General features: G+C 41.9%; 1 protein-coding gene and 2 non-coding genes across 4 annotated transcripts; 1 reads left to right on the top strand and 2 right to left on the bottom strand.

Moving 5' to 3' along the window:
• The first annotated feature begins 4377 nt into the window (after positions 1-4377).
• NARF (nuclear prelamin A recognition factor) lies at positions 4378-24711 on the top strand. Of its 2 annotated transcripts, XM_061455565.1 has the most exons (12): positions 4378-4444; positions 5019-5101; positions 5521-5601; positions 6572-6715; positions 8500-8632; positions 9880-10014; positions 14863-14981; positions 16048-16177; positions 16880-16952; positions 19521-19658; positions 20251-20408; positions 20978-24711. In XM_061455565.1, exons 2-12 carry the CDS (start codon positions 5075-5077, stop codon positions 21217-21219), a joined length of 1380 nt encoding a protein of 459 aa, XP_061311549.1. In that variant the 5' UTR covers positions 4378-4444; positions 5019-5074; the 3' UTR covers positions 21220-24711. The 2 variants fall into 2 exon arrangements, with proteins under 2 accessions (XP_061311549.1, XP_061311550.1); XM_061455566.1 differs by lacking the exons at positions 4378-4444; positions 19521-19658.
• Positions 24712-26021: 1310 nt separating this feature from the next.
• Positions 26022-26093, bottom strand: TRNAQ-UUG (transfer RNA glutamine (anticodon UUG)). Its single transcript has one exon. It is a non-coding gene; the product is annotated as a tRNA-Gln (tRNA).
• Positions 26094-26712: 619 nt separating this feature from the next.
• TRNAQ-CUG (transfer RNA glutamine (anticodon CUG)) lies at positions 26713-26784 on the bottom strand. Its single transcript has one exon. It is a non-coding gene; the product is annotated as a tRNA-Gln (tRNA).
• Between the last annotated feature and the right edge of the window lie 481 nt (positions 26785-27265).

Genomic DNA, 27265 nt, shown 5'->3' with positions numbered 1-27265 from the left:
GTGAATGGAATGAATTTCTCTGAATCGTGTGTTGGCTGAAGGCTTGGGTTTGGAAAATTTGTGGAGGAAAGTTTCTAATTCACAATTCACTTGAAATATTGAGTGATTCACCTGAAATGTCGACTGATTTTCCTGGTATGGATAATAGGGGACATTGGAAAAATCTGTTGTGTTTCTGGTCCGGTTAGGTATCATTTGCATGCGAACGTTGTTTCTGTTCAATCTATTAGAGCCACTGCTCATGTTATCTTGGGACACAATGTGTGAACTGCAGGCATCTGGAGTTTAGCTTAATTTCTTAAATTCCCTTTGCCTAAATAAACTTATAGTTTTATCGACAAGTCACATATTGAAAGGTGCCCCTGTGCATGGCAGGGGGACTGGCACCAGATGATCTTTAAGGACCCTTCCAACCTAAGCCATTCTATGGCCCTCTCTCAGTTGCACAGGCATGTGGTTCTTTCTGAATGACGTGCTCAGTTTTTGGTTTTAATTTCTAGTAAGAATGTAGCTATCCCAGAGTGTTTGTGCAAGACTGTAACTCATAAAAAGCTTATAATAAACCCATAACCTGGTATGAGTTTGTTCCACTGTTCTGAGCACCACTGTTGGTGAACAGTGACTGAAGTACTGAGCAGTGGGTTTGTAACAGTCCAGAGGGAACTATTTGGAGATGAGGGGGAAGAATCCAAGATGACAACAACAAAACCCCAGAACCTCAGAGTCCATGCTATAGACTTAACAGGCTTGAAGTAGTAGAAAATACAAAACTGCTCTGTAATTTTTCTGTAACTATCTTAATGGGAAAAGGCTATGAGGAACTGCAAGGATGAATTGGCTTATGAGTCATGGGGTACCAGCTGCTGGATTTGAATGAAATAGAGGAAGCAGTATCACATGTTCTCGAGGCAAAAAGGCAGCTGCCTGAGGCTCCTGGGAGGGAAGAGATACATATAGAAGCATTTGTCAGCTTTTATAAGCAACTGGCTTCTCCAGAAACTGAATGTGAAGCCCTCCTGAGTGATAGGAGGCAAAAGACTGCTTGTATCAATAATAAAGTGAAATAAGCAAGAAACTCATTTGTCCCCTCCACACAATATAAACCACATAAATATCACTGTTATAGTTCTGTGTCGCTCACTGCAAAAATACTAGCAGCTGCATACTTCCCCAGTTCTGCAGCACTCTGAAGTAGGTGAGTGGTGTCCTGCCTCACAGTAAAAAAAGGAAGAAGGAAGCATGTTTAAAAGCCTCGGATTTAAGGAACAGCATGAATTCCAAAGCATGTTGCTGCAGAAACAAAAGCTGTTTGCCAAAAGAAACAGTCAGAAATATGTAATTGACTATTTGTAGGCTTCTTGCTTGGTAATACAGATTGATTGTAAGACATTATAGGGTAAATACGCTTGTAACTTTTAAGTTATTCTCAAAAACCAAGAACGTCTAAATAGAACTGGCCTTTATTTTGTTTGTTTGACACTAGTTAGATTTCTGTTTTCTAGTTTCTTATACTTCTCCACCCCCAAGGTCTTAAACTTAGAAATTCAGCTGTGTAATAAGCATGTGATCTTATTAGCATGCCAGGATAGAATTCCTAGTGTGCCTGATTTTAAACGGTTGGAAAGAGTCACCAGCCCAGTGTTGTTTTGCAGTGGGACTGAATTGGCTGCAAGTCCTGGTTGTAAATGAGCTCATCCCATGGAGCAATGTGTGGTGCCCCACTGACCCCTATGGAAACAGTGTGTATAAAGCCCGGGGGGTACTAATTTCATGGAATACATGTTTACCAGCTGTAACTAAGATTTATTACAGCTACTTTGGACAGCTGTTGAGGGGCATATGCTGTCACTAGCTGTTGAGGAGGCATTTACAGCTTGTGATGCCTTGCAGGGCTCATGCATAACCTCTTAAAGCTTTCTGAAGTCGTGCAGTGTACTGTTGTCATGAAGGAATACTTAAGTTTTCTATCTCATTCTTGGTGTTAATGCTTTAGGCACAGGTATAAATGTTAAATAGAGCGATAGAGGCTGTAAAAGCCAGTAATGCTCTGAAGTGCTACCTGCTGTTGACATAGGAAAACTTTTTAATATTGTGAGAATTTTTGGAAGTGGCCTTGCAAAGGTAAGAACTGTTACAGATGAAACCTGGATGGTGCTTTGTGCTCCCAGGTTGTCAGGCAGGGTGTGATGGTGATTGATCCCATGTTCTAGGGGAAAATGGCATAAACAGCTAATGGAAAGCAGAAATTGCTTTTGGCAGTGAAATAAATGAGACATCTAAGTATCTAATGATTGCACGAGTAGAGTCTTACACTGTGCTTTGAAACATTCATTCCTTGCACGCTTTTGTGTTTGCATAGGTTTTTTCTCTCTTTTAAATCCTTAAATTGAAATTAATTCAGTATTTCCTTAGGATGAAGTAGGTGCGCTTAAGATGCGTACCTAAAATGTCCTTAGTGTTTCTGCAGATGTTTCAGTTTTCATGTAGTTCTCTATTTTTCATTGTGAATATAAAGAAAAATGAAGGGAAACAAATATTTAAAATATTATTTGTGCAGAGTTACAGAAATATTCCGAAGTGTTGTGTCTTTTGATGAATTGCTGTATCAGTTTTGTATAACAAATGTAAGCATAATCATCAAAATGTGAAACAAGGATTTTAGCTGTGCCTTTAAGTGCAAATCTCAACACATTCCTAATTTAGAGCTCTCGTCTGTGCCAGCACTGCATTTGTCAGTGGAACTATATCTATTGTATCCTTGTGGAGTATGTTGCGAGATTAGGATAGCTTTTTGGGATGAAAATGTTCATCCAAAGGAAGGGAAACAAGATGTCAGAGCACACTGCATTCCTGCAACTCTGCAGGAAATGCAAGTTCTTAAATTGCTTGGGGATTGCTCTAGTGATCACAGTGCTTTTAAGAGAACTGGTGTTAATATGGTAATGGCTAATGTGAAAGCATTTTGACTGAAGACAGCTGAAGCACAGAAAATGATGACTGAAGCCATCACAGTTTTTACCTGAAGCTAGGATTAGTGATTATTTTTCCAGGATATGTCCAAAGCAGTGTCAGATTATTTTCCTTTAAATGGGCAGTGAGAAAGTGTTTCTGTTTGCTTTCGTTATGGTAAAGCAAAGGAATTCCTGATTTCCATGACTTCAGTGACAATTCACCTGTAGTCTGTAAATGAAAATCAAAGAAAAGGCATTATTTTTACGTCCTGCTCTGGAGTGATCTCTAAAACACTGATTAATGTGACTGTGAAATCTTGAACAACTAAATCCACAGACATTTGAATCTCTGGGTTGTGGTATCTCTTACAGAGAGTTGCAGTGGAACAAGTGGTTATTTGAAGTTCTGTGTTTGGGGGCAAACTTCTGCAACCAGGGCTGTGGCTTGTTCTGTCCTCCCGCTGCCGTGGGCATGAACAGAAGTGGTGCCTGCGGGTTAAAACATGAGACGAGTGACAGGAGGGGATTTACTCAGTGCACTTAATAAAGAAAAATCACAGTTTAGACAGGAAATCGCATGTTTGTTGGGAGTCCTGTGGTTTAATTTCTAAAATGTCATTTCATCCTTGCAAACCCCTGTGCAGCTGGAGGTGTGTGGTTGACGTTGCTGTTTGGATGGGCTCGGCGTAAAAGAGGGGCAAAAGGTGATGGAACCTTTCTGTTCAAATGTCACGAGCCGCGGTTTGGGAAGACAAGCGCTGTGACATGGACCAGAAGCATCCTACGTGATGCTCTGGGGCCTCCGAGGTTGTGGGAGGGTGGTGCGTGCGTGTTGAACGATGCTGTATGTTAGGAGGTGCGATTCCTGCCTGCGAACGGCATCGCTAAGCCTTGTGTTTTGTCACAGGAGACGATAGCGTAACGGTTAAACCAACCGGTAATGAAGTTGTTTAGAAACGTCCGTAGCGTTGTTTCATTTTAAAAGAACTGAGGGAAAACAAAAACGGGGGGGGGGGGGACACAACAACCCATTTCTGTAACCGCAGAATTACGTTTATAAAAATACAGAGGGATGTTTTAAGAACACGCGAAGCGGCTCCAGCGCCGCAGCACCGCTCCGGGGACGGTGTCCGGAGGGCAGCGGCTACGCTGGGGGCCGCCGTGCGCCCACAGCAGCGCAGTGCGGGGCAGCGGCCGCGGGGTGCGGTGCCCGGCGGGTCACAGGCGCGCTCCCGCCCGGGTGGGACTGAGCGGCCCCGGGGGGCTCCCGGCTGGGCAGAGGTTGTATCGCGGACGCGCGGCGGCGCGCTACCGGCGGCGGCTACGTGCCGCTGCTCAGGTCCACAATGAGCCCCGCCGCGTGGGGGGGCGGGGAGGCGGCGGGCCCAGCCGGGAACCTGCCGGCGACAAGGCGGAGGGCGAGGCGGTGCCGGCCCCGCCCGCCGCTGCGGCCAGCCTCCGCCCGCCGGGGACGCGACCGACGCGGCGGCGAGGTACGGTGTGAGGGTCCGCGGCCTTGCACCCCTCCTCCGTGGGGGGTTTTAGGGGCTTGGGCTCTTGGGTTCCCTCTCCCCCCCCGTGGAGCTGATGAGCTGTCCTTCCGTGTCGGCGGCGGGGTGCCAGGAGCCGAGGGGGCAGCAGGGGGGCTGTTGCGGTGGCAGAGCCCCATTCTGTTGGCGGAGACAGGGCCGTGCTGCGGGGCGGCTGCCGCGACCCCTTCCCCCGGGGGGGGGGCGTTCCGGTCGCCGAGCGGGTTTTGCCCTGCGTGTGTTCCAGGAGGGCTGCGGGCAGCGCTCGGTGCCCTCTGGCACCACGTAACGGGCTGGGGCAGCGGGGGGGGACGGCACGGCGGCGCTCGGGGCTTAATGACGGGTCAGGAAATTGCGGAGCACGTGAGGGGCGCGGCGGGGCCGCCCCGGGGGCTGCATTGGCTGCGGACGCAGGGCCCGCCCGGCGGGGGCGATACGGGGCAGGAGGCGGGCACGGCAACAAAGGGCGGTGGGGACGGGCGGGCGCTGGCTGTGCTCGGGGCTCACCGGCCTGCCCCGCTCTGCTCCTGTCCTGCAGCCCCGGCGGCGAGGACCGCTCGGCAGCCGCGGCACGACCGGGGGGCGCCGGCGCAAATGAAGTGCGAGAACTGCACCAAAAAGGTGAGCGCGGCGGGGGCTGTCGTGTTCTCCCTTGTCCCTCGAGGCTGTGGTAGTTGGCTGTCAGCTCCAAGGTCACCGGCCCCTCCGGCGCGTAGCCCCGAGCCCCTTCCTTCGTCCGCGGCTCGGAGGAGCGCGTAGTGCGGCGGGAGGCACGGGTCAGCTAGTGCCGTGCTCGGCTTAAGCCCCCTTGGGACTAAAAACCTTGTAAATACGGTGGAGACAGTGAATTCCGAGCTCTTTCCCCTGTAGCAAATGCACTTTGGTGACAAGGCGTTGCGTATAAAGGGGTAGGTTTAACGTGATGAAAAACTACGAATGAACTAGGTCAGTTTTTAAGGATACATGCAGTTCAGCAAAGATGTTCTGACTGAGTGGTGAACGTATTTTGCATAATACAGGGATTTTATGTTTTGTTTCAGGAATGCAGTAAAAAGCAGAAAAATGATGATACACAGAGTACATCTGTTGATGCACTGAGTTCAAGTGATGGTTTTGAAGAGGTAATGGTCCTTCTGAAAATCATAATAGACTTCTGTTTGTGTTCCTTTTTTGTTATGTGCCTCAAATGAGATTGTAAGTAGAGAACTTTCAAGTACTAAGTATAACATGACTCAAGAACCAGTTGTAAGCAATTATGGGCACTTCTAGACCTCTCATAACATGAGAATCAAGAATCCTTAGGAAAGGTGACATACAAACCCCTTTACTATGCAAACACAAACTCACATCAAGTCTTCAAGGCAGAGACAGAGCTTGCAAGGCGAAAAGAGGAGTTTTGTAGTACAGATGCACAAAATGTTTCCTTAGTCTTTACATTAGACAGACTTAGGTCACCTCCTGTTCTTCACCATAGAACTGTGTCCCTGGGAGCAGTTTCTTCATAGGGGGATTAGTTATGTTGTAATTAAAAGCTGACTGGTTATGTTGCTCCTCTACCTAAGAACTGCTTCTCAGAGATGACATGTCAATGTATCGTAGCCAGAAGTATGAAACTCCTGCTCTTACAGTATGTGTTCAGTGTAGTTGTAGGGCTACATTCTGATTGTTTTGCCTCGTGGTAAAGAGCCAAAGCCCTGTTGCTGTTAGGGAGACACCTGGCTGTTAAAGGTGTTTAATAGGACAAGTAAAAGTTTTCTCAGTTGCTTGGGAAGTTGATTTGGAAGCTGACAGCTTTGAAATGTAATGCAAATCGAGTTACTAGAACACAGAGCAGGGGCCTAAATTTAGATCTGTGTTTACACTTAAACATTTTTCAGTTTTGATGTAATAACAGGAGCAGATCCATGAGGAAGGATAGGACAAATAACTTTGATTTCTTCTAAATAATCTTGGTTGTTATGCAGGTGTCATGGATTGTCTTGTTTGAAAGCAATGACAGCACGTTTGCCCTTCAGCTGGGTCATTGCAGAGATCTTGAAAATTGGTTGATCACTGTTAAATACTTGTTTCCTTTTTTTTTTTTGTCCCCAGAAAAATGAGTTTCCTACATTGGCTAATGCTAAAATACTCCTTAGTGACTGCCTAGCATGTGACAGTTGTATGACATCGGAGGAAGGAGCCAGAGTTTTCCAGCAGAATCAGAAGGAGCTCTTTCGTATTCTTAACCTTAATAAGGTAAAGTGACACAAACACTAACATGCTGCTTCCCGTGAGGAGGTGGCAATTACAGAATGACTAAGCAGCTTGCTTTCCCAAGGCACAGAATGTGAACATTTGCAGGATAGGCTTTTTGCAGGGAGGAAGTGAAAACTGCAGGCAAGATGATTATGGAAGTGCTTAAAATAATTTTGCACTAGAGATGCAAGATCACAGCACTTAACCTAAGTCACAGAGTCCCAGCCTGCTTTGGGTTGGAAGGGACCTTAAAGCTCATCCAGTTCCAACCCCTGCCATGGGCAGGGACACCTTCCACTAGAGCAGGTAGCTCCAAGGCATATGGGAAAGCTGCAGCACCTGCAGTAGTAAAGTTTTTGGAAAGCAGCTACCTCATTGCTGTAATAATAAATTAGCCTGTGGCTCAGTGGGTATAAATACTCATACCTTCATCACTGGGACTGCTCTGGGTAGTTATCAAGCTGTGTTACTGCAAGTAGAATTGGTTTTAGTATATATGCAAGTGGAACATATTTGGAACAGAAGTTCTTGTCCATATTCTCAGCAAACTCACACAAATATTCTGTTGCTCTCTTATTTTCTGCTGAGTTCTGGATTTCCTGGAAGCTGGTTGCTATGTATGGTGCTCAGATGTTTAGATCTTAATACTGAATTATTTTAGTTGTGCTCCAGGCTTCTTTGTTCTTACTTAGTAAGCAAAAGCTACCAGAATTGATGATTTTTCTTAATCTGGACAAAAGTGTTAGAAATAAGAGGATTCCTTACATAGGGATTCAAGTTTCTCACAACTAGTTTAACTCTCGATGCAGTATGATAATTGCCATACATGATCTTCTCGTGTAAGAAGGGGAAGAAAATGGGGAGGAAAACAAATCTTTCGGGTTACATGGATGAAGGCCTGAAGTCTAGAGGCAGCCAGGTGCCTTCATCTGAACTTCAGGGGTCCAGAAGAGGACAGTGAGCAAGGAAAAGGCTTTCTGGGCAGTCACAAGCTCTACTTGAAGGGTCATTTCAGAGCATTTAGGGTGTGTATGTACAGACTATGGTCTGTAACCTTTTTAGGGTGAGATTTGTCTGTGGCATAGTTCTAGTTTGTTTTCCAAGGTTTTCACTGATGTGGAAAACATCCCAACTAAAAGATTAGTCTTCAAGTAAATGTCACAGTCATCAGAGCTGTACAATGGCGCACCTATTGTCAGAGGGTTCTTCAGAGCCTACAGGCACTGTTTTGTTGAAGGTCCTGCCTTGCCAGTTTCCCTCAACAGCTTCAGTGATGGAGACACAGGAACTTTAACAAAGGATCAGGTCTGTAATTTGCTGGGTTGGATTTGTATCTCCAGATGCCCATGCTCCTGTCAACATCAGTTATTCTAGCTGTTAATGTCTAAACATAGAGGGTTTTTTTTGTCTTTGCCGGAAGATTTCATGTCACTAGAATGTCATAGGTGCTGAATGTCTCTTAACTTTCCTTATGCCATTAGGAGACGAAGCCCAGAATTGACTGGGGGGGGGGTGTGTGTGTGAATTTCCCCAAGTTGTATGAAAGAAACATCTACCCATGGTCACAGATGAACACTGACAGGATCTGAGGAGCTGCCAGGAACTGACAGGATCAGAGGAACTGGCTTGCCCTCAGGAGCCTTGATAGTTATTTCAGAGGTTTTGATGATACAGCTCACTTGAAGCATAAGATGCTGAGGAAAAACAACAGGAAAAGGGAGGAAAAGTTGGGAGCCATACCCTGTTGTAATCACAAACCTTGTTTTCTTTGTTTTATTTACTAGAAATGTGATACCTCAAAACACAAAGTGTTGGCAGTGTCTATATGCCCTCAGTCATTGCCTTATTTTGCTGCTAAGTTCAATCTCTCTGTGAATGATGCAGCCAAGAGACTCTGTGGTTTCCTCAAAAGTCTCGGTAAGTTTGGGTTTATGATGGTGGAGCAGAAAGGGGAGATGACCAGGGTTTTGCTTCCTCAGCAGAACTGCTTCTTACACAGTCAGAAAGTGCTGTTTCACAATCTAGAGTTTGAAATACACACTCTGTGATAGTAATGACAGTGCACAGCGTGATGTAACACCGGTTTCAGAAGCAGATTTACCTTGTTGATAGGAAAGGTCACAGAATAGAAGGACACGATAGAGCTGTCTTTGAAATCTTCACTACCAAGAAGTTGGGGATGGGTTGGTCATGAGCTTCAGTAAGATTTCCCCTTATTTTGTAACTTGAGGGAGGAGGGAATTCTTATCCTAAATGCCTTCCAGTCCTTTTGACACATTATATCTGTAGAAGAGTCTCAGTTCCTTTCCAGTAATTTGAAATTACATACAAGAACTATTGTACCTGCCTGTTCTATGTTAAAGCTATGCTTCCTTTGCTCTTTACATACAAAGCTTTATTTAAAAAGCCCCAAAATCTTGCATATAGGTTTGTGGGGTTTTTAATGTAGTTGAGGGAGGAAGGAAAAGGATAGCAGTAAAACTATAAACTGCTTCCTCATATATATATAAATTTTTCATAGTTCTCATGCATCTGTACCCAGTATATTTTTCTTCATTTAGAGGGAATGCAGAGTCCTGGTGGGTCCCATTTTTCTTAAGGGCATTGATTATCTGTGCTCACTTGCTGCTGGGCTATGCTCAGTGTTACATAGGCATGTGGGGAGGGTATTGCTAAACAAGCAGACAGAAGGGCTCTGCAGTGGTGGTGATATGCTCCTGTTCCTTTGCAGGCAACTCCAGCAATGGGAGGTACGCCTCATAAGTGGATACATTTTTGTGGATAATGATAACAAGACTTCAGTGTGTCTTGTAAAGAGTGCTCCTTTTCAGGAGTCGCTGCATATAGCCCAGGAGTGGCAAAATCCCATTCAATTGAACAAAAAGCAAGTATATGTTGAAAGGCAGGCTTCTCCTAAGGAAGCAGACCACCATTTGGCATGTTGCTAGTCAGCAAGTTGGTGGTCCTTTTAAATTCATGACATAGAAGCCATGCATTGAAAAGCTATTTCTCTTTTAGACATTACTACTTGTGAAAGTTTGAAGAGGGAAAAGACTATACGCAGTGATTCTCCAAGATTTTCTGTAGATCTGGTGCTTGAAAAGAAGCCTGTGAGATGGAAAACACTCTAGTAATTCACTTTTCCTTCCTGCTTTTCTTCGTAGGGGTGCATTATGTATTTGACACCACTATAGCTGCCGATTTCAGTCTCCTGGAGAGCCAGAGGGAGTTTGTGCAGCGATATCAACGGAGGAACCAGGAGGAGCATGCCTTACCAATGTTTGCCTCTGCTTGCCCTGGTGAGAACTGGTTTCTCTGACCTTCCTGTGCTTCAGCCTAGTCTCATGGCAACTACCAAGGGCCTAAGAGAAGTCATTTGGGAGCTTTATCTAAATTACATCATTTTGGCTTTGCTGTTCAGTTACAGCAAATACCACACTCTACTTATTATGGGTAGTGCTGATCATCTGTAATGCATTTCAGTGCATTGCTAGAGGGGCCTGTTTTGGGGGGCTGTTGGGAGAACAGAGTTAGTTTCCAATGAGCTTTCTTATATGTTAGTTATCATAAATGTAAACCATGCAAAGAACAGGTGGGATCTGGTGCTGGATAAGGCATGTGCCCGTTCAGTGTAGGCACTTACACAGTCAGATACAAAGGTTGCAACAAACTCTCTGTCTGCATCTTACAGTCATCTTCTGCGGGAGCTCTGTAAAAGGTGAGGAGTGTAAATTCTATTGTTGCTCTTCAAAAAAACACCAAATCCCCAACCCTGCTGTAGTCCACAGCCTCTGATAATGCAATGAACCTGAACTATGGATTTTCTATGCTAGTATTTATATGTGGTATTTATTAGTCAGTTGTATTTCTTACCACTTCTGTAGAAGAAGCATGTATTACATGTGAATCTCTGGGTAATGAAACTGAGGTGCAGAAGCACTGAGGTTTTTAGTGCTTTGTGTAAGACCTTAGGAGAAATTAATCAGAACTGGAGCTGAGGAGTTGGTGGCTGCTGCTGTTGCTTTCAGGCCAGGGTTGAACAGGGCATTTCCTTACAGAAAAGAATCTTTAAGGAAATTTGTGAGCTGCTATACTTAAACCACAACCTCTGTTCTCTCAGGCAAAGTTTTGAACTTGCTGCTTAAGCCTAGGGGAATGTAGCACGTGACTTTACTGACTGTGAGATGATTATGTGTAATACTGCCAAAATAATTCCCACTTGAAACATCACAGACCTGGCTCAATAAATGTCTCACTCCTGAGAATTTTGCACCTGAAATGTAGTTGTTATAAAAGGAACCTGTATTTATCACAACTGAAAAGATGTGGAACATTGAGGCACTGTTTACTTTTCCATTTTTCATCTTTTTTTACATCGTTTTACATTTTCCATCATTTCAATTTGAGTCACTTTCCTAAAGAAGTATCAAAAAGAGAGGTAAAAGTAACATCTTTGCCTACCCCCCAACTCCACATTAAGGTTCATGGTGTTGCTTTTCAAAAGGCAAATAAAAATACAAAAATACTTCTTTCTACCTTTCATAGAATCATAGAATGGTTTGGGGTTCAAAGGGACTTTCAAGATCATATGGTTGCAGTACAAATTGCCCAGAGAACAGCTTTGAAATAACCTAAGTGGGTTGCATTCTTTAAAGCAGTGTCAGGGTGACCAGAGAGTAAGAGCCACCTTTGGTGATACCCAGAATCTGCTGTTGTCACTGTTTTAAAGTTTAAATACTGCTATTTGAATCATACTTGTACTTTTCCCCTCCCCCCCCTCTGCTACTGTTATCTTAGTGTTACCTCCTATCTTCAGAAGCAGACATACTGTGTTGGGTTTTCATGCAAAAGCTGTGAAGTTGAACCAGCCCCCCGTTACTTAGCTTTCTCTTGTACATGTTTCATTGAAAATTCAGAACCTCAGGATTTCTTTTAGAACTTCTGAGCTAATCTTTATTTTCTTCATCTAGAAACTCAGCTCAGAGGATCTGCTGCTTTTATTGGAAATATTCTGAAGTAGTGGAGCACTTCTCTTGTCTCTTCTACAAAGGCTTGTTTCTGTTTGCAGTGCTAGTTCTGGTGTTGGCTATCTGCTCTGCTGTAGGTGTTAGCAGAAGCACAGGTTCTTTCTATTTGTGGAAAACTGAACCAAAATAACACTGTGAACCCAGTCTAAAAGCATATGGTGTTTCATTCCCATTGACAGCAATTAGAGGGAAAAACCCACCCCATGATCAGTCATCTTTAAGCTTGTTCACTGCGTTCCCTGACTTTAATTGTCTGGGTGCATTTGCTGTTCCTCATTCTCCTTCCTTTCTCTACCCCCAGATCACGTAAATTTGTTCCAGAAATGATGTCTACTGGGTGTATTTATCACAAAATGTTTTTTATATAGTTGTGTAGATAGAAGGTCAATGTGAACTCAAGTGTAACTGCTTTACTCTTACTTGTCTTCGGGTGAAGCTTTTCACAGAAATACCATCCTCTGCAGGAGTGGTCTGTCATGTAAAATCTACTGTGAACGAAAGAGCATAGCTGTATAGTCCCAGAGCCTGATAAAAGGGCTTTTTATCTCTGCTTATTTGTTTGCCTCCTCCTCCTGCTCTCAAAGTGAGCTATTGGGGCAGGGGGAGAGTCCTGTTGAAAGTATAGTGTAGCTACTGATTGTATATGTAATATTCCAGAAGTTATCTTCCTTAACTTACTGAATAGGTAAGCAAGATGAAGCACTTGCTCTGTGAACCAGCCAGCATTCTTAATGCATTGCCAACCTCTGAACCATAGAACAGGTTAACAGAGCAGGCTTACAGCAGAATTAGGAAGAGTAACTGTTGAGGATTCACATGCTTTTGTCCCAGTCAATGAAACAAATTTCCTTTTACAGGACCAATGTTTTACAGCAGCAAAAGTAGGCTTAGTTTTTCTGCACTTCATACTGATGAATGGATATTTATAGTGTGCATCTGTGATCTGCTCATGATAAACCACTAAAAATAGTGTCTTCTGAAGTGCATCACAGTACATAAGAATTTATAGTAATTTGTAGAGGTTTTTTGTTCTTTGATGCTAACACTAACAAATGGCTGAGAATCTGAATGAGTTTCTGAAGGGTATAGGTCTGTATGGGTACAGAGGTACATTGATAAAAGAACTGGGTATCTTTGGCTTCCTGTAACTATGGCTCTGGAATTCAGCCTGGTTCATGAGTAGGCAGAAACAGTGTGTATGTGAAGTGCTGATAAATGCCTTATGCTCTCATTCACCGCGGCTGCTTGTATAACGACACTGTGACTAATGGTCACTGTGGAGCCAGAACTACAAAGCAGTTGTTCCATCTGTTGCAAGGAAAGAAGCAATTTAAGATTTAAAAAATGGCTTTGGACAACACTTGCCAGAAGTCTGCTGGGAATTACAAAGATGTCCGTATAGTTCATGACTACAATACCTAAACCATCCCAGTTAAAACCAGCCTCAGAGCAGGAGTGCTGTGGTAGTTAATGGTGATCATAGTTGCCATACAAGGAAGGACCTTCCAGGAATGCTACTGAAGTGCAAGGCAGATTTTTTAAAAAAACTTACTTTTGGTTTCATTTTGTTTGAAGCTGATTTTGCTCTCTTTTGACAGCACTTGAGACTAAAGCCATTTAAGAAATAGAATATACATGTCATGCAGTATGTGCTAATACGGCCTTTGTACCAAGCGCCAAGAAATTAAGTCCTTTGTTGCGAGTAGTATCTTGGACTTAAAGTCCCAGTTGAAGTTGGACATTAAGCAGACTTCCTGTCAGAGTCTAGCAATTCAGCACAGTCATGATTTGTAAGTCTATAGTCCCTCGCTTTTTCTACAACAGAAATGAATGGTTGTTGAAGATACGTCTTTGAGATTTCACATGGAGGTCAGTATCTGTTCATCTTGAAGTCTGTACCTTAACAAGAATTGGCAATATCTAAACGCTGGAGGATCCTTATGTTTCCCTAATACAACTTTCTCATTTTCATCAGTAAAACTTTATTACACTTGGAAAATAACTACTCTGCTTTAGAGAGACAGACCATCTGGATACCAGTTTTGTGCTGCTGTTGGTCTTTGTGTCAGTGTTCTGAGCTAAATGTTACTGAGCGCTTATACGTATGTGTTAATTTCAAACTTAAGAATTAACCTACAGGTTTTACCTTTCCTGGCAGCATGCACTTCACAGAACTTCTTCTCTTTTACGTAAGCACTAGTTTGTCTGAAGATGAAAGACTTTAAGTGTGATATTTTTCAGTGTCAGCGTCAAAAGCAGCACGTGTCCCTACAAGGCTGGGCCTGATACTTCTGCACAGTTCAGGTGTTTGATTGTCAGACTGAGCTGTTGTTGCCAGTAAGAGTTACAGTGCCTTAGATAGAATTGCATACCCTAAATAAGTATCTTCATTTGCTCATTTGTTGGTTCCTGTCCTGGGAGATGGGGAATAATAGAACTCTGCATATTGGGGGTGGTGTGAATGAATATACATAGCTTGTCATAGCCTGCATGCTGAAGGACTAGGGTGAAAGGGAGGGGGAACTCTTGAGTAACTAAGAATGTTTAATACAGAGAGATTTCAGTGTGTCATTGAGTGTGTGGGTGTTTCAGAAGGTGTGGCTACTCTAACAATAGTAAAAGAAGCCTTTTTTTTCCAGCCATAATCCATCTGCATGTTATGATAATGCTTTCATGTGACTGCTGCTCTAGAGGAGGCAGGCTGGGTGCATGGGTATTAAATCTCAGGAAACAGAAGGTTTACAGTTAAGCTGCTGAACGGTGTACATTTGTTGTATCTCGTGATCCAAGGCCTGAGGTCTAGAGGGCTAACCTGCGCTGTTAGCTGGAGTACAGTTCTTTCTTCTTTGTTAAATGTATGCATTAGGAAGGGTGTAATAGGTCATGAAGTTCAGTGGCTTTTAGGTCTAGAATTCACACAGTGAATTCTTGATAGCCAACTGTAAAGCATTATTAACAGAGCCTTGAGGTTTCCTGCAGTTCCCAAGGTGGAGCTTCCAGCCTACACAGCTATGTCTCACCTACTGTGAAGGTGTCTTCATTTTTAAGAGCTGTTCTATGACTGCTACCACTTTGCCACGCTTGTGCGTCACTTCTAACTGTGAGTCTCTGTTGTTCAAGGTTGGATCCGGTATGCTGAAAGGGTACTAACCAATCTTGTGACCTCTCACATTTGCACTGCAAAGTCTCCACAGCAGATCATGGGGTCCCTGGTGAAGGGTTACTTTGCCAGGCAGCAGGTAAGTAATTCTGATTAATTTTTACCACATTACTCTTCTAAAAAGAAGGCCTAGTGAGGTTTAATGCCTAATATAGATCTCACAGAATCACAGAGTGGTTTGGGTTGGAAAGGACCGTAAGATTATCTAGTGCCAACCCCCTGCCACAGACAGGGACATCTCCCTCTAGACCAGGTTGCTCAAGGCCATGTCCAGCCTGGCCTTGAACACTGCCAGGGATGGAGATTCACAATTTCCTTGGGCAGCCTGTTCAGTGCCGCACCACTCTCGCAGTAATGGTATTATAAAATTATAAAGTATCTTCCTGAATAGTTTGCCCTTTACTTGAAGAATAAATGGTGCTCTGCTGCTATACCAGTGCCTGTGATAATAAGAATGTACACGGAACTTCATTTTGTGTAATGCAGTGTGAACTAGCAGCAATCCTCAAGCTCCCAGTGCAACATGGATTTAGATACTTAGAGATAAAATTAAATCCAGGGTAGCTAAAGAGATTCTTGTTCAGTATTGCCTGTGTAGTTCTATAGCACAGCCAAAACAGGAGTGAAAGACAATAATGCAGAAATTACCCTGTTGCCTGGGATCAATAAAAGCATTCTATCCCAGCAACTACCCTTGTTATCCTCATTTTCTGTACTGAAAAAAGTTGCTGTCCTTTTTATGTGTCCTGTTTGACTCCACATTATATAGGAAAGTACTGCTACCTCCCCACAGAGAGAAGTATTGATGGGCTTGCTGTGGATGAGAGTGAATGGCAGGTAGAAACAGAATTCTGAAGTCCTGACTTGCATTTACTCTCTAAGGCACTCAAAAGCTGCAGAAAATGTGGCCTGAGGAACAAGTAAAAGTTTCAGCCAGAAGACTGACTTTGGCTGCTTCTTGCTGTGCTTTGTGCTTTCTGGCAAATCGCTTCAACTGTGTGCAGCAGTCTTTACATTTAATTGCTTGGGATTGATCACTAGTGTTACCTGCAGAGAGCTTATGCTGGTATTTTTGTCCCTGTCCTTCTTCAAAAGCTGCTTTTCTCTTCATGAAGATCACATGTGCTCTCTTCTGTGTTCCACAGAACTTGTCTCCTGATAAAATTTTCCATGTAATTGTGGCGCCCTGTTATGACAAAAAACTGGAAGCCTTGAGGGAAGATTTCTACACTGCCTTGTATAATTCACAAGAAGTTGATTGTGTCCTGACATCAGGTTAAAACTTCTTTGAACTTACTATTTATAAAGATACAAATGAATCACCACTGTTAGAATAGCCTGTATGCCAGACTTTGCTTTTTTCAAGTCCGCTTTAGTTGTAAGGTTGGCTGGTTTTCTGCTGTGAAAATAAGCATGTGTTTTTGTGGTACTGGTAGTACAGGTATTGCATAGGGAAGACAAAGTGAAAAAATGCTGTCCTTCTAAGTTGGTATTCAACTGAAAACAAGATTCAGGTATTTGGTTTTGTCAGCCTCGTGAGAAGGTTAAGAGTTATGCAAATCCATATTTAAAACCATTGTCTTGCTTGTTTGTAGTTACTATTTAATCTCTACTGAGGCTATTCTTAACATTCCAAGTGCACAGCATCAGTGGCTTTTTGATGTGGCTCTTGTCTTTGGGCTTCATGTCCAAACTACATACCCATTTTTTCCTCCTACAGTGGAGAAACATCTTCCAAACTTCACCTAACATGCTGAAGTATAGCTTTATGCAAAGTTTGGAGCAAGCTGAAGGCCTTTTTTATTCAGGGCTGGAAGTGTCAGGCTTCTTAATTACTAGAGAGAACTGACTCTAGTAAGAATTGCAGAAGATGACTATAAGCACATATAAATGTTAGGATACTGATGTCTTAAACAGAGGCATAGCATGTGCGTTTTGCTTTATCTTGAAAGTAAAATGTGGTATGTTTCCCTACAGGTGAAATTGTCCAAATAATGGAACAGAAAAATGTGTCTATGAAAGATGTGACTGAAGTATCTGTAGATACTTTGTAAGTAGTTCTGTAATGGGTTGATTCCTTATTCTGGTGACAGATAGCACCACTTTTGAGCATATTCAACATAAATGTAAAACTACTCAAAAGAATACTTTTTTAAAGAAAAAAAGGCCTGCATCAAAACCTGAGTGTACTAAAGCCTCATCCTTTATATAGTGACCAAAAAGCTCCAAAGTATTCTTACATATTCATTGCTATATATAAAATTAATATGGAACAGAGAATATAGAACTGTGTATACTGGGTAAATACAGAGCAGTTAATTCGAGGTTATGACCCCTATCTAGTGACTCCTTTAAAATTTGTGATTTTTGAAGACTTGGGTAGTTCCTTATTTCTGTTTTGATGCAGTAATATTATACTGGACTGTATCAAGTTCCCAGCTTGCTCCTAAATGTTACTGGGGGTGCTGACCTCATTCAGTGCTCTCCTGGGCTTGAGCTTGTGTAGAGCTGGGCAGTCTTGCCTGCCCTCTCCAACTGCTGGGCCTCACACAAAGATGCTGGGATGCAGCCATGGGGCTGACCATCTGTTCTGTGTTTTCCCTCTCATTCAGAGCAGCATCTTGACAGTAAATTTCCACTTTCCCTGATACGTTCATGTAGAATTGATTCCTTTCAGGAAATGATTATTTTTTTTTTTACTGAAGACAGCAGATTTTCAAGATTAGATAAAATTGAGACGTGCTTTAGATGAAAGTCACACAAAGCCCTGAAGAGATTCTGTTTACTTCATGACTGACTCACCACAAAGCAGCTTGCATGTTTTAATTCTCAGGCTTAGTTACAAAGGCTGGTCTCGCTACTCGCTGATCTTTGTTCAAGTGTGACAGATGTTACTTGGTATCTTTCCAAGGTGATGGTAGTGGAGCAGTCAACATGATTTCTTGCACAAAATAGCCCTGGAAATGTAAAAAAACAAATATCCTTTTCACTTTGCCTTGCTTGGAGCTGATCTGGACTGGAGAAGTTTAAGTGGTACTGTGGTAACATTTTCAGAGCTGTGTTTGTAGTGTAGCTCCTATGATCACTTCTACCAGAGACTGCTACATAGAATTACATAAATAAAGTTCTTACAGACATAATTACATAGAGATAGTAATTTATTTCTAAATCAGCCTGTCCAATGAAAGAACAAGCTCTCATTCAGAATACACCTGTTTTATTGGATCAGTTCCTGTTGGAAAGTAATGTTAATTTTTAGAAGGATAATCTGGTAATACTGGTTGATGCTGTGAGACCTGATGATGTGAATATTTGCTCTTCTGGGGTCTTAAAAGTCGATTGTGCAGAGAAAATTATATAACTTGAACTCCTTCTCTTAAGACAAGTCCCAGCACAGTAGCAATTTGTGGTAAGGTGTTTGGTATTAAAAAGTAGCATGAACTAAGTAACTCGAGTTTGAGTTCTCAACTCACTTTTGTAGTTAGAGAATGCGAGCAAATAACAGTTGGCTAAAATTAGGAGACGTGTCACGAAACAAAATCACTCAAGGTTATTAAACAGAAGTTGCAGTAGATGCAGTGGCATGGCATAGGGGGGACAGACTGCATTTTACACTGCATTTGTAAACTTCGGCTCATTAGTGATTAAAATAGTTCCCCATCATTACTAAAACTTCCGCATTTTCTGTGAGGTGTTTGCTGGGGTAATTTTCCCTTTGGTTTTGTGGTTAATGCTGTACTCAGAGTGCTGCTCAGGCACTGGCTAGTGGTGTGGGCCAGGAAAGGTCATGTCTGGATGTTCTGGGAAGAAGGTAATTATATCTAGAGAGGCTCTTACATGTAAGAGCAAAGGACATAATCTGTTTGCTAAGATGAAGACGAATATCCATTCCTGAAACAGGCATTGCCACACACCCCTATTGATTTCTCCCTTGTGAGCCTTCAGAGCAGCCGCCTTTGGCCACCACCAGCACACATACCAGTGCAGTTTGTAATCCAGCCACTTGAGCTCACCAGTGCTGGATTAAACAGAGGAAGAAGTGGACCTCCAGGTGGATAGTATGCCCACTGGATATGATCTCACCAAATTTCTTTCCTGAACCATAGTGTAGCGCTGGCCATAAAGGTACAGTCTTCTCACCTGGTTATAACTGTACTGATTAGTACACTATGCATAGATAATAGATGCGTAACACTATGACAAGCAGCTCCTGGAGCAGGAGGATTGTGAACAAAGGCTGGTAACTTCTGAAGTACTTTTATATTTTCACAAGCTAAAAATGATTTAGTTTCTTTCCCCAGAAATGTTTCCTGAGCAGTGAATGGCTGTCAGTTACCAAGTCTTTAGAGTGTGTCAAATGTGCATTCTTATAAACTACTGTTTGAGGTTTGTGAACATGAAGTCCTGCAGCCCTTTATTAGGTTTTTTTTTTCATCATATTACTGCTGTCCTGAATAGTTGTTTGTTTTTTTAAGCTGTAATAAATAAAAATGTTAATATATTCTCATTGCTGTACAACTCGTTGGTGAGGGAGACAGAGAAAGGGGAAAACGTATTACTTTGTTGAAGTGAAAGAATGACATTTTGGAGCTGATCTTTCTTTCTGTTGTTTTCTAAGGTTTGATGACATGAAGGAGGGAGATGTAGTAAGGCATGATGGGAAGAGATCTGATGGTTACCTGGAGCACATTTTTAAATATGCTGCAAAGGAGCTTTTTGGCATGGAGGTCAAGGAAATCACCTACAAAGCATTAAAGTAAGATTGAGTTTTGTATTCTTGTTGTGTAGGATGGACTAGTAAGAATAGGATAGAATACTTGCAGTTGGAAGGGACCTGCAATGATCATCTAGTTCAGCCTGACCAAGTTAAAGCAAGTTAAGGGCATTGTCCAGATGCTTTCTTGAACACTGCCAGGTTTGGGGGCATTGATTACCTCTCTAGAAAGCCTATTCCAGTGTTTGGCCATTCTCTCTGTAAAGAAATGGTTCCTGATGTCCAGTCTGAACCTCTCCTGGTTTACTTAGTGCTACTTGAACTGTAACACAGTTTTGCTCATCTGACTCTTTTGCTTATAGGCAGTTACATGTTACCTGTAAATCTGTTGCCATCAAGTAGCTGCTCCTGCTAGCTTTAATTTTATTAAGTTACCTATGCTTAAAAATAAAGTATAATTCTATTCTAAAATTTCAACTCCAACTTCTGCTAATTCAGTTTCTAAACTGGAAGAGTTGACCTTAATCTCACCGTTACACTTGTTCTGCTGTCTCTAGGATATCCAAATACAACAGTGTTAGATCATGCTTTTGGTGATACAAGGGTTTAAAATGTTCTCTGTGTATCTTTATAGGAACAAGGACTTCCAAGAAGTTACCCTTGAAAAGGATGGTGAGACAGTGCTGCGTTTCGCAGCAGCTTATGGCTTTAGAAATATCCAAAACATGGTTCTGAAGATGAAAAAAGGAAAGTTTTTATACCATTTTGTAGAAGTCCTTGCCTGCCCGGGAGGTAAGAATAATTATGGATTCACAATTGTTCCACACATGTATCTTGAATCCCTAAAGGGAAGTTATTTTACAGGCAGGCACTTAATCTCTTAATTCTTCTCTTAATAATGTAAAGTGCTGATTATTGAATGAAGGGTCCAGGATACCAATTACATGGGTAGGGTTGGCTCAGAAATTGATGGGGGTTTCTAAAGTGAACCACAATGTTATTTACTCTCTTCTGACCTATAAATGACAGCATGGCTCTTATGATTACTTCAAACCTCAGAGGAAATACTCTGAAATGGTCATTGTCAAGGGCAAGAAAAGACAAGGAAAATAATTAAGATCATAAAACCATGGAAAGGCTGATAAAGATTGTTGATATGGAAACCTCATTTACATTAAGATGACGTTGATATTGGAGTTGCTCCATGTAAATACAGATTCTAACAGGATGGGCAGTAGTTTATGTAAAGAGACAACTTTTTTTCCAACAAGCTGGGGAGGGGGGAATCCAGGTTAACAAACTTCCTCTTCATACCAAATCTCCATCAACCTTATGGCTTCTTTTCTTTCCTTTTTGCTAAGGGTGTCTAAATGGAAAAGGCCAGGCACAAACTGAAGATGGAAAACCAGATAAAGCACTGCTGAACCAGATGGAAGAAGTGTATGCTGCAATACCTGTCAGACTTCCAGAAACCAACGTGCATGTACAAAAGATGTACCAGGACTGGCTGGAAGGCATGGACTCTAAAAAGGTCCAGGAGACTTTGCACACCACATATAGTGCAGTCAATCAAACAGCAAGTAGTTTGGATATCAAATGGTAATAAATCCAACTAGTAAAAGATTTGCTTAGGTTAGTTACAAATTCAGCACTGGAAACATTCTATGCAATCGCAGATGCTATGCACTAGCCGAGTGTACGAATGAGACGCTTCCCAATTGTGGATTATTACTTGTGAAGAGCAATTGGTTTTTAAAACCAGAAAGAGCAGTCTCCAAAAGCCCTGGTTCCTGCCATTGCCATTTAATTCTTCCTGTGTATAATCTCATATATATAATGGATTTCTTTATTCAAAAGTGTGACCCTGTAAGGTACTTCGCACTCTCTGCCAGGGGCACAGAGTGTAATTCCTGATGAAGTTACTCCCAGAATTGAAGGGTTCCCTTCACAAAATGGGCTCCCCTGGGAAGGTGAGATTATTCTGCTCGTCTTCCTGGGTATGCAGTTCCTTTCATAATAGAGAAAACAGTCCTGAATTTCAGAATTGCAGTTGTTGTGAAGTAACTTGGAATTTACTTGCCTTGTTAACAACACCTTTACAGGGATAAATGTGTATATGGAGAAGTGGCATGAATTAATGAATGCCCTGTCTCCATAGTTAACAAAAACTGCTCAGTTGCAGACTTGTCACCATTCCTTACCAATGCGATGTTTTTTGTAAGGAACAAAATGCTTCATCTACACTTAACTTGGGGAAACTAATGCTAAATTGTTACAGTGCAATCCTTCATTCAGAATACTTCCAGATAGGTTGGGTGGTACAAAAAGAGAACTTTTCTTTCCTGGTAAGTTTTCTTAGAAACTTGCAGCTAGGAAGAGTGGTGCTGCTTGCTTTGGCAGGCTTTGTTCGAAGAGTGAAACATGCATATGCGCTGTCATGTGAGCACATGCATACTGCAGCTTTGCCAGGTTTGCTGAGCCAGGCTTCCAGCACTTTTTACTCTCTTGTGTTTTGGTACACAGAATACCAGATTGTTCTTCCACTTATCTCCATGTTGACAGACTTCTGTAAAAATAACTTTATGGAGTGCCTCTGAAAAAAGCCACTTAGCCATGCTTGTGAGCTCCTCAAAGTTACTATAAGTCAGCATCATAAATTTTGGTGTGCTTACTTTAGATACGCTGTAGAGGTTTCATTCAACGAAGTGGTATTTGCATGCAAGCTTTTCCTGCAACCTCAGGAGTTGTCAGAGGGTCATTCAAGAATGTAATGGACAAAAAGATACCCTACTGCCACACTTCCTTAGATTTTCCTAGTAGCAATGGATTTGCTCAGGATTTGCTGTTTGAAGCTGGCAAAGTTTCAGCTTTCCTTTTCCAGTCTGAAAGTGGGGATGGGCTTTTTTAATCATTTCAGACAGTTTGAATGAACATTCTTGTAAACTTTGTAATGTCACAACTGCTTGTATGAGTAAGACCTAATACTGCAAAAACCCATGTGTATTTGAAATCCTCATTTAACTTGAACACAGTAGATGGGATAAAGGCATCAGTGAAGTCAGTGCAAGTTCTTGCATTGGCCAAACATCAGACAACATGTTGAGTCAGAAGGAGGGAGCCAGACCTAAGTGCGTTACCCTGATGACAAGAGAGTTCTCTTAATGTGAAGCTGTTGATAGAATTGCAGCTTTCAGTTGGACCGCCACCTAAATAACATCTCACTTGGAGGGATGTTTTCTTTCAAGTATAAATGAATTTGATTACTGTGCTACCCAAATGCACGCAATGAGATTACACCCATAAATTAGCCTTTGTAAATTGTTCCTTGTAATAATAAAAACATTATGCTTACGTGGTGCAATATCAGAACATCTCCAGAAATCTACCTCTGTACAGGAAGGGAGTCCAGAAATCGTGGAAAGACCTATGTATAGGCAGAACTGTAGTAAATATTGCCTAAATAACGATGGTGGTGTTGCATGAAATTTCTGAACAGATGACAATTTCTGAACAGATGACTTCTAGAAGCAACATCCAGCTCTTTTGGTCTGAATTTCTTTGTTATGATTTCCTCCAAAAACTTAAACAGAATTATCTTGTTTAAAAAAAAAAAAAAAGAAAAAAGTGGTCTTGTTCTGTTTGTATACGCATATGTTTCTATGTATATATGATGGCATGTTTAAATTATATTGCTTCAGTTCTCTGTATAGTACGCTTATTCTTTTTTACGTGCATATACTGATGGAATGGTGTGAAAAAGTTGTTTGCTGTTCTGATGAAATCTTTACAAAACTACACAAGAGCTGCCTTGCAATTCTGAAAGGATGCCCTTGAACTGATTGTACAACTTGGAAATGTTCCTCTTGTGTAGGTGGTGCTGCCACCTGTGTTCTGCCATTGTGCTTGCCTGGGGCACTGAAGGGCCTTGCTTCTCGTGGTAGTGGGAGTCACTAGGAATGGGCCAGTAGGTGAAATAAATCTGTCTATGATGTGCTGTGCTCTCATAACAAGGGAAACCGGTGGCTAAATCAGTGCATAAAATAAACTTCTTCAGTTTAATCCACCATTTCTTCCATTTACTCAAGTGTTTCAACCTATTGAGACGGTAGCAATGTAAAACTACTAGATGATTTGTCTGCTACAGTATGTGTTTAAAGACAAGACATCTAACTGCAGCTTTTATTGGCTAGGTGGAATGTGTGTATAATAGCTAGTGACTGATAATAGTATTTTATTTGGTCAGCTTTTGTTTTATAAGACTTGGAAGTAAAATTGATTTTAAGTTTTTTAAGAGCTTTTCTTAAAGTGCCAGTTGAAAAGAAAAAGATTTCTCCGTTAACTGTAGTGAATATTCCTCCCTCTACCTTGCTTCACTGAAATTTTAGCATATATCAGAAAACCTTGTTTTGACAATTCGCATACAGTGAAATACTTAAGGTTAAATTCTGGCTTTTAAGTCTACAGTTGGGAAGTTTGTTGTTCTTGACAACATGTGTTTCTAGCCACATTTTGAAAATAAAGCATTATTTAGTTCCCTAGTATGATTTTGGCAACTAATAATTTCCATTGCTACTGCCTTTTCAGCAATAGGAAAAGTTCCTCGTGGCCACAGCTTCTGAGCTGAATGTTGTGCTGAGACAGTCTTGCCTCTCCATGATTTTTAGAAAACCCTAAATTGGAGGCATTGCAGGAAAGTAACTGGAAATGCTGAATTAATTTTGAAATTGTCTTGGGGTATTACTGACTTGAGCATACCAAGTGCTTGATACCTTGCATTATATCACTTTATTCTGAGACTGCTATATCAAGGGGTATGTGTTGAGAAGCCCTCTTGCTATGCCTTCTCCAGTCAGTTTTTGCCTCAGCACCTCATGTTTGTCCACTACAGCTACGGAACACAGACAGACATGGGCTATGTTATCACTTAGAGTAATACATCTGTATATTGATATATCTGTATATAACAGATATATCTGTAGGCAGCAGTCTCAGCTGGAATATATTTGGATAATGTTCAGTTACCTAAATTTTGGTGCTTTGTATTCAAATAGAGCATGACCATGAATTGTCCTAAATAAATCTTGGTACTGAATTATTTACTGATTCTGTCTCATTCCATGTAAAAGCTTAACTTCTGAAGTACACCTGATTTTAGCATATGTGCTTGTCTGGTGAATTTGGCATGACTACTTAGTCTGTAACAGTAATACTGTATCAGCTATTTATGAGTATTCTGGATTACAGCTGGACTTCAGACTGTGGTAAGTGGAAGGAGAAAGTTGCTGGGTAGCAGTATGAAATGGTAATGTTCTCTAGAATGAGTTTACAAATAATATGTTGAATCATACCAAGGCAGACAAACATCTAGTGGCTTTAAAGCTCCCTTACCTGGGAGGAGTGATGATCCTGGAGTCAGGTCAAAGGGGCTGATAACCCTATACTATATACACTTACTTGAAACACTGGTGCACATGAACAGTAAAGATAATTGTGTATAGTCTGATATTTAGAAACACAGTTGGGGAAAGGATGAAAATTGGCCCAGACATAGAAGAGAGATATTTTTTTTTATCAATAGGTTATGTGTTAACAGATTTGGCAAACATTTCCATATATTTCTTTATAGAGTGTTAGTACCCTGGCTTCCACAGAACAGCCTCTAGACCTTGAAGGTTCCTCAAAATAATAACTAATCCTGAAGGTGATCTAAATTTTTTTAAAGGGATAGTAAGGAGTGGTTACCTGGTCAGAGAAAAGGCAAGAGGAGTTCATGTCCAGTCTGGTGTAGAACAGGGCCGTTGCTGTGTAAACAATCAGCAACAACAGGATGTGAGGAGGGGAGCCAAGGTGTTTGGATGTCTTTAACTACTCTTGAAATGAAAAAATTATTTGTGTCAGCAAAGAAAAGGTAATTTCTATTTGAACTCTGCACAATTTAACTGGTGAGATTATATTTACTCTGAAATCTCTCTGCTTTTCTGTGAATAATTAGGTACACTTGGAAAATAATGTCCTAATTTGCACATTTACAGAATCTGAAAATCAGATTTTCCTCATTGTAAATGCCCTTTCTTTTTTTTTAAGACAATATAAAACAATGGTAGCATATAATGAAAGACCTAATAAAACTGTAGTAATAACTATTTAAAGTCTTGTTTGATTTTTTTTTTGCACAGCTGTGCAATTTAAGAAAATTTTTATAGTGCGATACAGTTACGATCAAGGAAAGCCACTTGCCATTCAGCTTCCCGGGTCTCACCCATGTTTTGGCCAGCACCCAGCTGTGCTGCGCATCGGCGCTCATTATCTAGGCTATCGTGCGAAGCCTCCTCCTTTTAGGTCGCTGCGAACGAGCTGCGCCGGCGAGGGGCCACCAAGGGCGGGTAAAAGAGCAGTCTGCGTCGTAGGTTCTACCGAGATTTGAACTCGGATCGCTGGATTCAAAGTCCAGAGTGCTAACCATTACACCATAGAACCGGGCGGTGGCACTCGCCTCCGCCAGCCCGGGCAATAACCGCACAGTGACCGACTCCCATCCCCCTCCAGCCTGGAGGCTGGAATGATGGGCAGGGAGTTCAGTGCCACTGAAGCCATAACCTTGCAGAGCTTTCGACAATATTCATTGTCTTCGTGGTATAACGACCGCTAAGATGCAAGGTCAGACAGCAAACACGAGCAGTGGAACAGCATCTTTCAGATACACAAACGGAACCCTCACACGTGCACTGGGGTTCACAGAGAGCCTCGTGCTTTTCTAATGCACGAGCTGGAGTTAGAACAAACCACACAGGTTGTTTACGGCGTAGAGCTAAAATGAATCCCTTACGTTTCAGTGTACTATGGCATGTCTGAATTTTTTCAGAGAATAGATGTAAGAATGTCCTAACCTACCTACAACAAATAGAGGGGGTGGGAAGGGGAAATTGGTAAAACTCTATGGTTTGCTTCTCCTTGTTTTTAAATCCGTTTTCCAGGTAGCACGAGATGTCGGCAATTTATGGCTTTCCAACTGCCCGTGAAAAACACTGCTTTCCCTAAACTCATTTTTCGTGACAACGGGCAGCAAGAAAAACTTCACCCACACTCAAAAACTATCAGGTTCCACCGAGATTTGAACTCGGATCGCTGGATTCAGAGTCCAGAGTGCTAACCATTACACCATGGAACCGTTGAAACCGACCCCCGGCGCACTCCTTTTGAGGGGATCTCACTTACATGCATTCTGTATGTGTAAATTCTATGTAACAATCCACTGTTCATACATTTAGAAGCAACTTAGCATTAAACCATCAGTAAGCTATTTCTTAGATAATTCAATTTAAAGCTCGATTATAGACTTCCAATACTGCATGCACTGATTCTTACTTGACATTTGTATACTCGTTTTGCTTTCATGCAAATTTGAGTATTTGCTTGCTATATCTGAAAAGAACCAGGCCTCCTTGTCTCAACTATTGTTTTAGTTTGCCAGATTATTTCCTCTCTTGCTATTAACTGACCAGTGTATATAGGTAACAGAATGTTTCATTTAAACAGACAAGACATGGAAAAGCTACAAACAGATGCAACAAGCTTTTTACACATAATTAAAGACATGAAACTGTTGGAGCAACTCCAGATGAGGACACAAAGATGCTCCAAGGGCTGGA

Source organism: Pezoporus flaviventris, unplaced genomic scaffold (genome assembly GCF_033815535.1).
Source record: "Pezoporus flaviventris isolate CSIRO_AGI_PZ_B2104156 unplaced genomic scaffold, CSIRO_AGI_Pfla_v1 ptg000020l, whole genome shotgun sequence".
Taxonomy (NCBI): domain Eukaryota; kingdom Metazoa; phylum Chordata; class Aves; order Psittaciformes; family Psittacidae; genus Pezoporus; species Pezoporus flaviventris.
This window is presented reverse-complemented; position numbering and strand designations above follow the sequence as displayed.